Source organism: Xiphophorus maculatus, chromosome 16, assembly GCF_002775205.1.
Source record: "Xiphophorus maculatus strain JP 163 A chromosome 16, X_maculatus-5.0-male, whole genome shotgun sequence".
In the NCBI taxonomy this organism is placed as follows: domain Eukaryota; kingdom Metazoa; phylum Chordata; class Actinopteri; order Cyprinodontiformes; family Poeciliidae; genus Xiphophorus; species Xiphophorus maculatus.
This window is the reverse complement of record NC_036458.1, coordinates 9,546,924-9,559,165: the sequence shown is the minus strand read 5'-3', so window position 1 is coordinate 9,559,165 and position 12,242 is coordinate 9,546,924. Positions and strand designations below refer to the sequence as shown.

At 37.9% G+C, this 12,242-nt stretch overlaps 1 protein-coding gene across 2 annotated transcripts in view; it reads left to right on the top strand.

Moving 5' to 3' along the window:
* Positions 1-12,242, top strand: part of LOC102216797 (collagen alpha-1(XI) chain) — a 52,375-nt gene that overhangs the window by 20,189 nt on the left and 19,944 nt on the right. Inside the window, exons 7-27 of one of the 2 annotated variants that reach the window (XM_023348934.1) lie at positions 188-307; positions 405-518; positions 612-665; positions 775-816; positions 1,869-1,931; positions 3,533-3,607; positions 3,765-3,848; positions 3,994-4,050; positions 4,336-4,389; positions 4,522-4,575; positions 4,703-4,756; positions 5,276-5,329; positions 5,551-5,604; positions 6,115-6,159; positions 8,397-8,450; positions 8,558-8,602; positions 8,810-8,863; positions 10,474-10,518; positions 10,842-10,895; positions 11,521-11,565; positions 11,880-11,933. In XM_023348934.1, the coding sequence (XP_023204702.1) occupies positions 188-307; positions 405-518; positions 612-665; positions 775-816; positions 1,869-1,931; positions 3,533-3,607; positions 3,765-3,848; positions 3,994-4,050; positions 4,336-4,389; positions 4,522-4,575; positions 4,703-4,756; positions 5,276-5,329; positions 5,551-5,604; positions 6,115-6,159; positions 8,397-8,450; positions 8,558-8,602; positions 8,810-8,863; positions 10,474-10,518; positions 10,842-10,895; positions 11,521-11,565; positions 11,880-11,933 (1,275 nt within the window). Of the gene's footprint in view, positions 1-184; positions 308-404; positions 519-611; positions 666-774; positions 817-1,868; positions 1,932-3,532; positions 3,608-3,764; positions 3,849-3,993; positions 4,051-4,335; positions 4,390-4,521; positions 4,576-4,702; positions 4,757-5,275; positions 5,330-5,550; positions 5,605-6,114; positions 6,160-8,396; positions 8,451-8,557; positions 8,603-8,809; positions 8,864-10,473; positions 10,519-10,841; positions 10,896-11,520; positions 11,566-11,879; positions 11,934-12,242 lie in introns of both variants that reach the window. The other variant, XM_023348932.1, reaches the window with a different exon arrangement.

Here is a 12,242-nt window from a genome sequence, read left to right as displayed (position 1 = left end):
TGTAATTAACTGCCCACCTGTGTCTCAGTTATCCAACACATTTTAATGAAATCACCCTTTTTCCCTAACATTCGTTGTTCTTTAAAGATTTGCCTTTGCAGGGAGCCACTGCGTCTCTCAGAGAGGTCTCAGTGCTCTCTGGTTTGCCTTCATGATGACTCATTTGAAACTGTGTGCTGGCCAGCAGGAAATCACAGCAGTGAACTCACCTCTGGTGGTGGAGTATGAAGACGACATTTATGGAAATTTACATGAAGACCTCTCAGTTTCTACAGTAACTGTGGTTCCGAATATTACTGATTACGAGGTAGGACAAATCACATAAAATGCAATAAAATAGGTGACTTCACACCAGAATAAAAATGCTGAGGAATTCATTCACTAACAAGTTCCTAACATTTCAGCATATTCTTGAATACGAAGATTTTTTGAACGACACACAGTATGAAGAATATGAAATATATGAAGATGACTTTGACTTTGCAGAGCGGGAAAGAGCTGAGACACTGGATGTTGAGGTAAATCTGGTGCTTAAATTGGAAAGTTATGTTTTTTTCTTGCTTCCTTTGAGTCATTTATAGGAATTTGTATCTATTGTTTCTTCACTACAGGCTATACTCAGAGCAGAGAAAGGCCAGAAAGGAGAACCAGCTATTATTGAACCGGTGAGCTGCTGGGGGTTCAATTTAATAGTACAGCAGTTCCAGTTATGTGTGCAAGTGAAGAATACTGTATTTTCTGAATCTACATTACATGCAGTTTGTTTGTTTCTAGGGTTTCTTAGTGGAAGGACCCCCAGGTCCACCAGGCCCAGAGGTAAGACACAGATATTAAACAACTGCATCAAAATGATTATAACTTAATGACAAATCAAAAATGTTTCGCATGAAAATGCATTGAAAAAATTAATCATTGAGGAGGAAGGAATACAGCAAGTCAATGAATCGATGCAGTCTTTCTTGTGTTAAAGTGTTTCTTTAACACTTTTTAAACTGATTTGAATAATGAATTACATTAAAATCACAGCTGATTTTAATCAGTTGTGAATTATTGCTATAAAAATAGCAATTCAGCTCCTGAATTTAATTAATTAGTTGAATTAAAAAGTTCAAATATTTTATAAAAACATAAACTTATTATATATACTTTTTGCACATAGAGATTTATTTCAAACAATTTCAATAGAGGGACGCATGAAGTGCTCTAAAATTTTCTGTTGGACATCTGTGCTGACATTGGGCTTAATAAAATGTAGTGGACCAACACCGGCAGAGTGCATGGCTCCACAAATAATCACAGACTGTGGAAATGTCACACTGAACACCTCAACCCACTTGTATTTTGTGTATCTCCACTCTTCTTCTAGACTCTGGGACTTTAATTTACAAATTAAATTCAACATTTTACTTAAAATTTTACTGGAATTGTCGACAACTGAGCAACAAACGCAGATAAGGTGTTTCTGTCGTTGTCTGTGGTTGAGGTGTGGCTTAGTGAGACCTTTATATTTTATTTGTCTTATGCAACACTGTAGTGCTCTGAGAAATAGCTTTTTTTGTGAGTTGAAGGACAAAATCATTAGAAATAAGTGCTTGAAATGTTTAGCTATTTGTGTAATGAATCTTTATAATACATCACTTTTTAAATTGAATTCCAGAAATACATAAACATTAAACTTAAATTCATTGAGGTGCCCTTGCACAGATTATGTGGAAATCGGTGCACCATCGTAAACTAGCTGAGCAGGAGAGTTTTACAAAAGTTTTTTAAGCACTTGGAGAATCAAAAACATTTATTGTTCAAGTAAAGTTTATATTGCAACATAGCCATGTTTGTTAGTTCTTGGCAAAGTACTGGTCTGTTTACAGGGACTTCCTGGGCCAGCTGGACCAACAGGCCCTCCAGGACCCAGGGGAGATCCAGGTGATCTGGTGAGTGTGGCTTACAGTTCTGTGACAAATCAGAGATTGCAGGACACAGTTGTTTACAGTGATTTGAGATTCACCTTTTACAGGAGGAACTATTAAACTGAAATTGACTGTCTTATTTTGCAACTGGAATAAATTAGGACAGTAAGTTATTGACATTAAATCTATGTGATTGGAATAAAAATACTACATATTTTCTATTTTATCATTGTGACTTAAGATAACTGAATAAACTGAACTTAGTTTGATTGAAGGTCAATTCTTCTTCATCACACTCAGGAATATTGGCTCTTATCAGTGTGACCTCATTGTCACCATATTTAGCTTAGCTACTGCGAGCTTAAAAAGAGGGACATTTTTGAAACGTTTTATTGCTATTTTATGCAACTTAGTGGCAAGAAGATTAAGGAAAAGATCCATAAAAAGAGATGAGCTCAACCTTGGTAGACTATTGGTGATTTAAAAACTCCCTGGAATTAAGTCCTAACAATCCAAAATCTATGGTAACGTTAGCCACAGCATGCATGACCTGCTCCATTCTGAACAGTTCTTAAGTTTTTAATGCAAAAACACCATATAAATGCATAAGATACTTACAACATGGCCGGCTCCGCTATGGTTCGAATGGGCTGTAGAGCTTGGTTAGGGTTTTGTTTCCTCTCAGAAGCTGGTGGTGAAAGCAGCTGCATCCAGAATCTCCGTTTCAGCTCAGGTACTGGAAACAAAAGCAATGGTTAGCAGTAGTACTGTGGGTCTCACACAGGCTAGCTTGAAAGTTGGGCTGTCTTCTTAGATCTTGTTTGCATCGGCAAACCCATGGGAAAAGAATAGCAACCAACATCGACTGGGGAACCTGTAACTCCAAGGTTACGTTTGCAAAAATTAAATGGATGACAGACAATTCTATTTTCTATCCAAAGCTCCTGGATAAAGAGGCTGTCCTCCCCAAGTACACAAGCACACAAACCCCCAAAGGCATTTGTGTGCTGTCTCCTCAAAATATATATTTTTTACTTGACATATTATCCAAAGCATAGCTTTGTCTAAAGAAAATTGTTAAAGAGATAACTGAAAATGAATGAGTCAGTAATCATAAATATTTTTTCCCATACTCAGTTTTGTTAAAAATATTTGTCAGTTATATGACAAAATACACATCTTACCCTGATCTCTTACTTCAGAGGTCAAAAGGGCAGATTCTTGCATGGATTTTTTCAAAAAAGAAGCTAACACAGGCCTGTCCATGTAAAACCTCAGATAAATAACTATCATGACACACAACATTTTTTCCTTATCTCTCACACCAGTTTCTATGTATGAATACAAATGAGCAGTCACTGAAATCTAGGCTGTTCAAATCTGCATTGGCAGATGGGACTAAACATCTGCTAAAGTGAGCTCTTTTCCAACCGTGTCCTTACATTAATTTCCTGGAGATTTAACCCAACTCTGAGCAGTATTTTCCAAATTCTAGCCCCCAAGATTAGAAAGGTCTGTCCCTTAAAATAGTATCATATGCATAATTACTTCTGTTTTCAGAAGATAGTTGGCTCCCCATAACAGGAGGCACTATCACTGATGCTTTTCCCGTCCTCTTGTTTTAGGGTCCCCAGGGACGCCCTGGTCTTGCTGGGGTTGATGGGATCCCGGGTCCTCCAGGAACCCTGCTAATGCTGCCAGTAAGATCTTGTTGCATACCAAAATGCCTGGGAAAACACACACATCTTTTTTCCCTTAATGTTTTGTATTGGCATGACCACAAGGGGGGGCTGTGTGACTGAGCTTCATTTACATTTGGGAATTCAGCATTGGGACTTCTCCTTTCACTGCCAACAGTTCCACTTTGGAGGTGATTCACAGAAGGGGCCAGTAGTGTCTCCCCAAGAGGCACAGGCACAAGCTATCCTGCAACAAACCAAGGTTCCTCTCACTGGTGTCATAATAAAAGATCACTGATGATCACATTGTCATTTTTGCTACATTTTGATAGTTTGCTTCCATATATAATTTGAAGTATTTTGTTTGGCTTAATGTGACATAATAGATAAATATGTTTTTCTTTCAGCTGTCACTCAAGGGGCCTCCAGGTCCACTGGGTCTTACAGGGAGACCAGGCCCAGTGGTAAGTGACTCTGATCAAATTTAAACCAAACCCCAATGCCTTGCCTATCTTCTAACATTAAAGGTGCATGTTTTATCTCCAGCTTCAAACTCTAGACACTCTTTTCTCTCTGTCATTGTATCTCTAACCCTGACAAAATACACGCTCACTGATTGTTTATATTTATGTCTGAAAACCTGTAAGTGTATAATTCACATTTTTTCTTAACGGGGGTTAATTTTGATTGTTGTGATTGTACAGTGTTTGGTTTGTCAAGTAAAAGGGAACATATGTTTCATTTTGTAGGGTCTTCCAGGTCCACCTGGGCTCAAAGGAGACCATGGAGACAACGGCCCCACTGTACTGTTTTCTCTACCTTACTCTGCACTTCCATAATACAAATTTTCTCAGAATATCGATTTTGTTTAGTCTTCTTGCCTCCCCTTTTTTCACTCTTTTCCATTTGCTTTATCCCCTGCGTCTCTCACATAGGGACCCCGTGGGTTGCCAGGACCTCCTGGAATTAATGGAAAGTCAGGCAAGAGGGTGAGATATCTAGAGTACTGAAGGTGCTCAGATGATATATTTCCTATCTGGATATTGTGATTGAAACAGTGCAAAATGTGCTGATAAAAAAAGAGACCCTACATTAACTGGATTAAGTTTCTTATAGGGACGTGCAGGTGTGGATGGAGGCCGTGGAGCTCCTGGTGAAACAGGTGCAAAGGTAAATATTACCACAATGCAATAGCAGCAGATACTATTAAAGTACGATGCCCAATCAACTCACTTAAAAATGTCAATGTTAATTAATTTTATCGGTCCTCATTAGCCTTGAATTCAGCAACATCACACATTTATGCAGAAAGGTATTTTAACAGTAGCCAGCGATCTCCACTTGCTAGTGTAAGCCTTTTGGTATCGACCAGCCCCGAGCCTATTACGTATTATTGACAACCAGACACCTCAACACATAACAGCTGCAGGAAGAGCTTAGTAAATAAATCAGCCTCCCTTGATGCTGGTTCTGACTGAACGAGGTCTTTATCAGTCAAAGCAGCGTTTTAGCCGACCTGCTGCTAATCTGAAAGCACCCTCTCCTTCTTTGACACACACTCCAAGCAGATGGATCTGCCAGGGGAGACTTTTAAGACAATTCTGTAAATGTTTACACAATGCCGAATGTGTTTGTGTTTTCCAAGGTTTAATGCACTTGTTTCCTTCATTTTTTTTTGTTATGTCTCAGGGTGACAGGGGTTTTGAAGGCCTGCCAGGGCTCCCAGGAAACAAGGGACACATAGTGAGTTTTGTTTGGTATTTTGACATTGTTGCTGTATTTATTTAGTCTTTAAGATATGAACTCATTAACATGTCATGCATAAATACTTCATAAATCCTGAGGTGATTGTTTATCTAGTAATTATGATGATTTTTATGGCAGGCCAGACTAAAAGGAAACATAATGAGCTATTTCTGCTAGAGCAAAAATAAATAAATAAATAAAATGCTTCTATTTTGTAGGGAGACAGAGGAAGGCCTGGTCCTTATGGGCCTGTTGGAGAGTCAGGAGAGAAGGTGAGTGCATTGAAGTTGTCAAAATGTACTTGCAACAAACAAAAAATATGAATCTTTATCTCATTTTGATGTTTTTTTTTATCTCAACATCAAAATGGAAATCCCTTTCAGATCAATAAATTTGATAAACCATTTAGATGGGAAAAACATCCCAGATCTAAACAGGCTTAGATTAAATACAGTCATCGACTCTTGCATTATTAACTCTTCTCTGCTGGCTGGAGTTCATTTAGCACAAAGGCTCGCAAAGCACATAAAAGCTGGTGCATTCCTAATATAAACTTTAAAATATGACAGCTAGCAGCTCAGGCAGCACAGAGCCATCCTGTGATGAAGGCTTCATCACAGTTTGGTTAGCTTTGAGAGGACGGGTAGTCTTTGCTTGAAGATTGTTATCTGTCCCACAGCAAATTTCTTCAATGAACTTCCATGGACACAAATGCTCTCAAACTAGAGGCTAAACTGAAGAGTTGCATTGGATTTAATGATTTTATTTCCCTTTTATTCTAGGGATCTGATGGACCTGTGGGACCAAGAGGTCAACCAGGTGAACCAGTGAGTATTCAGATGTAGAAAAAAGTTTATTTTTATCTTTTTTTATCTCAGATCATGTGGACAGCTCACTACAGCAGACCCTAATGTGATTTTGGTTCTCTTCTTGATACGTACTCTGCTTTTCCTCTTAGGTCTTTTTTGTGGAATTAAAGTACTTTAGATCAGCAAACATTTTTTAAAATCAGACAAAACCTCCTGAGCATCTCAATCTGATTTGTGTGACTTTGAGTAAGCCACTTCAAAACCTTTTTCTTTTTGTTAAGCTGTCTAGATGTAGACTTTGTTGGTGTTCTTTGGAACATTGTCCTGCTGCAGAATCCAACTGCACAAAACAAGAGCTTATTCCTGTGTGAAGCCGAATTTATGATCCCTTCAATTACAAGTCATTCAGTTTGACTTGTCAGTACCTTTAATCTGAAAGTATCAAGGCATTTGTTTTTTTATTTACTGTAGGTTATTTGTGCAATTTTTGCCCGGTCTCTTTCTTATTGTTGAAGTGTAAGCATCGTCTTTACCCAATCAGGATAGTGATCCGGGTTCTTTGGTGGTCTCTTGGAGTAAATTTGGTTGGCCAACTACTCCTAGGAAGATTCATCACCATTTCCAATTTTTCTATTTGTGGATAATGGCTCTTATACCTTGTTTCCGTTGTTCATTAGCGTGGTTATGAGCATTATTTTATGGTTCGCTGTATAAGGAAAGCATTTCCACCACCAGATGGATTCTCACTAGAGAGCCAGGGTAAAACCCAAAGGGCTAACGTGGCATTATACCAGTCTGATGACAAAACATATTAGTATGTCTCATGCTTGCTGTAAGCAGTGATGTTTTTCTGTCTCCCAAACAATATACTCTGTTGTGTGATGCTAGTAGCTCCTCCCTAACCATAACATATGGTTATAGTTAGGGACCATCCAACTAAAATCTTTTTATAAGCTGTGGTTACTTTTTGATTTAACAAGGGGTTCAGTTTGCCATTCATATGACCATATTAGTTTGAATAACTTTTTTCCATTAATACATAGACACTATTTAAAATTGGAAAGAGAACCTGTCAGAAAATTTACCATTAAGATGTGTGACCTTATGAGTTATAAATTATGTGAAATAAATGTGACATAGCTACAGTTTCTCATATCTACACTCAGACAGTAATTATTGTAAAATACTTGGCAACAACTGTTTTTTATCATATATGATAGGAAGGTAAAGGATAACAAATCTCCAAAATGGGACTACTGCAGCACAGAAGCGAAAAGTTGCATGTTTTCGTCACCAGGTCAATTCATTTGATAGCTCTTATACAAATCTATCAGTGGTGTCAATCATCATTTGAGAGGCCACTGTATCAAGGACTAAAACAAAAATAAGAAAAAAATAAGAATAACTTCCCCACTTTTCCACTGTAAAGGCCGTAGCTATCAAAAGAAATCCATTTGATTTGCCCCGCACTCCGTCTTACATTTAGCATCTGTCATCAAGATTCTCACTGCTTTCTGTGAACAATCCAGGAAACTGACAGCCTTCCAGCAGACCAAAAGTTCACACTATTTTTGTAGAAGCCATAGTTTGGTGCATCTGCTGTGAAAACTGGTTAATTGGTTATAACTCGCTTCTATCTTTCTCCCAGTAGGTGAGGTTAGAGCTCAGCAGGGTTTTGTCTCTCCAAATGGATCTCTCAGTGCTTGAGGAAATAGAGCTGCCATGTACCATGTAAGGGAGAGTCTGATAAACTGCAGAAACATTGGGAAGGAATGGTCTGTTTTGAAGAGAGACAGGGAGTGATAGGAAAAAGAATAACAGCGGGAGACAAATAGAGGACGGAAATGCAGTCGGTGGTGAATGAGATGAGATAGACCGAGCAAGCAAAGAGAGTGTTTCGGCAAGGTAAAAGACAAAATCCTGGCCTGTATGATTATATTTCCATATCAATCACTTCCCAGGAGATCACAGATGTGGCTTTGGAACAGGTGGCTTGGCCAGCCTACAAAGATGGAGGCTGAAACAGATCACACAAAAAAAGAAACAGATCACACAAGCACAAGCCAGCGAGTTCAGTCTTCATGGCAGACACATACAAAAATGACATGTTCAGTCACAGAAATATATAGTCAATGTTTTGCTGTCCTTACATTTGGCCCCTCTCCTTAGTTTTGATTTGTGGTTTATATTCCACTCTTACATAGCCAGATCATGACTCCAGGTTAGCTACTGAATATTTGCTGTTTTTTCTCCAGGGTCCTCGTGGTCTTGTTGGGTCAAGGGGGCCACCTGGGCAACCTGGCCAAATGGTAAGAGAAATCATAATCAGCAATTATTTTATAGTAAATAATATTTCTGCAGACTGCAGTATCTTTAAATGAAATCTGATTTTTTTTTAATGTGTCTATTTTATCAGGGAATTAGTGGAATTGATGGAGTCCAAGGATCAAAAGGCAACCTGGTCAGTCTTTCTGCTTCACTTCAGATTACTTGTCAGTTCTTTGTGGTTAAATGTGAAACAATGTAAGAGATTTGTTTAACAGTTAAACACAAAAACATATGTCAATGTGTTATTCCCTGATGAAACAGAAATGTTTTTTAATTAATACAGGTCATAAAAAAAGAACATCTATATACAAAATATGCCCACTGTTTTATCTGTTATTAGGGTCCATCTGGAGAAATAGGACCCCCAGGTCAACAAGGAAATCCAGGAGTTCAGGTACAAACAAAAGGGCTTTCATTCTCCATCAGACCTAATCCAATCATTTCATGTTTCATAATGCCTCTGAAATATCACAGCACTAGTAATAGATGCAGCAGAGACCAGATGTTTACACAGACTGCATAAAAAGCCACAAGAAATCTTCTTCACTATTTGATTGTAATAAACGTCTTCTGTTTTAGGTCAGTAAGGATGAGCTTCTTTTTTAATTTGATTAATTTCAAAAGGATTTCTTTGTATTACTTTGCCCAAACTTTAAAGTTTTCCTACATTATCTGTATGCCTTTAAACTATTGGGGAAAGCCCTCACAATGATGCCATATACCTTATAAGCTAATTTACAATATTTGAGTTAGGATGCGTACCTGTGGATGTATTTGAAGTCAACAACTCAAACACACTGTTTCTTTGCGGGATGACATGAGAAAATCAAAAGAAATAAACCAAGATATCAAGAAGAGAATAGCACTCTGGTTCATCCTTGGTACAATTGTGGCCTGAAAGTGTCACGTCTATCTTTTCAAGCCATCATATGCAAGTACGAACACCATAGGTGTTATTGTACTACTCATAAAAGACATGCTCTGTGGCTCAAAGAACATGCTTTAGTGTAAGATGCTGTTATCAACTACAGAACAAAAGCAAAGCTGAAACTAATGAGAGAGTCATTATCCACAGTGTAATGAGTCCTACAGTGACATGGGCTGGAAGGCCACTCAGTGTGGAATAAGCTGCAAAAACAGCATTAAAAAGCCATATTCCAGTTTGCAAATCGAATCAGTTTCTACCATGTTTTAATTTCAGGATGTAAACGTTTGGGCAGGAATGTGTCTTCAAAATGAACAAAGCTTTCAATCTGCCTTTTTTTTATTCAGAAAATTGGTGTCAGGACAGTAAAGTCAATGTTCTGGATAAGCCCTGATCTCACTCTCAGGGAAATTTATGTTCAGGGCTGAAAAGATGTGTGTGAGCAAACCTGACTCAACAGTGGTTTGCTCTGTAAGGAGGAGTGAAAAAGCATTAAAGATACTGAAAACATTTGAAGCAAGTCGTGTACTTTAAGATAATTCCATCAGATATTAAAGGAATGTATGAATATTTTGAATAAAAAATGTGGTAGTTAGCAAATAGAAATAATTGTAACAATCCTAAATGAAGTAATGCTGGAAAAGTTTCTTATCAAATGTTCTTGGAAAAAATATATTTTTTATACAGTGCATGAAAATAACTAATTCATAGATAACATTTTGTAGTTTATTACATTCAGAGTTGTTTTTTAAAAGTGTGCTTTGACAAAACTGTTTCTTCTCTGGAAGTTGAGAGGTTGTTTGTCCTTAATGCCAGTTAATGATCTAAGTTAAGCAAATTAGAAACTTATTTACCTTTTCATATGTTCACATTTTCACCACCATTGTTTACTCAGATACCCTACAAACACACAATTATATAGTGAACATTTAAGCACTATATGCTTAAATGTTCACTATATGAAACATTTAAGTTCATATAGTGAACATGCTTAAATGTTCATTATAGCAACATTTTGACTCCTAAACATTTTTAAATCAGCTATCACCTAATCTGTTTTTTGCTTCTCTTGTTTTCAGGGGTTTCCTGGCCCTCAGGGTCCTATTGGATTGCCAGGAGAAAAGGTAGGTTACATGCCTCCAAGTTGATTTAAGAAATAAAGCTATGACCTCTCAACCCCTGTCATTCCACACCCAGGGGAAGCAGGACAGTATGACCAACACCTTCTAGCTATAATTCTGAAGAAAAATGGGTCTAGACAGAAAATCAATACTCAGCAAACAGACAAAGACATTTAAGACTGAAGAAATCCTATGTTAGGATGCAAGAAGTGGAAAAGAAATAAAATGCACCCTTAACTATGATATGCAACCTGTCCAGTGGTAAATTGGTCCCTTAAGTATATCTCAACTGGTTTAGAATTCTTTACTGTCCATGTTTGTTGCAGGGTCCCCAGGGTAAAGAGGGCATACGGGGCCTACCAGGCGTTGATGGTCCTCCTGTAAGTAAGCACTGGGAAACAAATATATGAAGGTACATATAGAGATGTGAGAAAGTGCTTGGCCCTTTACAGATTTCTCTGTCCCATAGTAATGCAGGTAAGTGCCAAAAGTAGTTTGTAAATGATAATTTCAGCCAAATATTTTCTCAAAGTACGACACAAAGCATTCATGAAACCCAAGTCTCAAGGGTAAAGATTGCAATTTAAAGCTAATTTTATTATCATATTTTTAGTAGAGCTATACAATTTAGCATGCTCTATATATTGCAACATGGTCATATAAGATACAGTACATGCACTGTATGCTAGGTAGCAAATGTCGTAAGCTGATCCAGCGCAATATGACATTTGAAACAAATACAGATCTTCTTGCAGGGAGGCTTTCCTCATAGCAAGGAATTAATTTTCCGTTGCAGTCAAACACATTTGTATGAGCACCACATATTGCCCTTTCCATTGTTCCTGCAGAGCTTTGTGACAGAATGATACTTCATAATGATTTTTTTACTTTCAGTGACACCTTCTCATTTGTTAGTTACATTCACAAAATTCTGTTATGAGGCGATATGAAATGATGCATCACTAGCAGTGATCATACAAAGTAAAATCCATCTCTCTGCTTTAGGGTCACCCGGGAAGAGAAGGACCCCCAGGAGAAAAAGGCCTCCAAGTGGGTAACTGCATGTCTGAGGCTCATCTGCCGTGGTGTTATAGGGAGATTTTAAAGCTAGCAAATCATTCATTTTTTCCGGTCTGCTGTAACAGTGCATTCAGTCACAATGTGGCTTGTCATTACAACCACTCTGTTCCAGTAATGTCATCATCTTTATTAAAGTATTAGCCCATTAGAGGCAGTGCTGTGCACTCAGAAACATTTGCAATTTTTCTGACCCTAAAAGATGGAACATGGTGACATTAAAACAGCATTTCATTTTTTATTCAAAAAAAAAAATGAAAAGAAAATGGATTTTTTTTTGTATGTAGGGTTTACCTGGCTCCCAGGGACCTGTTGGATACCCAGGCAGCCGTGGAGTTAAGGTAAGGCATAAATTGTCCATAATCTCTGATGTTCACTTATATATTTATTCCCTCTGCTATTTCTTCTGTCCACATGGCTGCCATTGATGAACAAGCTGTTAGTGTCAATAAGTGACAGGTGACTGGTGGAGGAAGAGGTCCTCAGTTCTCAAGGGAGCTCCATCAACAGAGTGGAGAGCACTGGATGTTTAGGAAAAACAAGCAGGGCTGAGATGTCAGGAGTCTATTTTGAGCAAATAAAATTTATTTCTTCTTAGTGTTTGAGTTTGTGAATTGTAAACTGCAGTTTGGCTCAACTGTCTTTAGGGC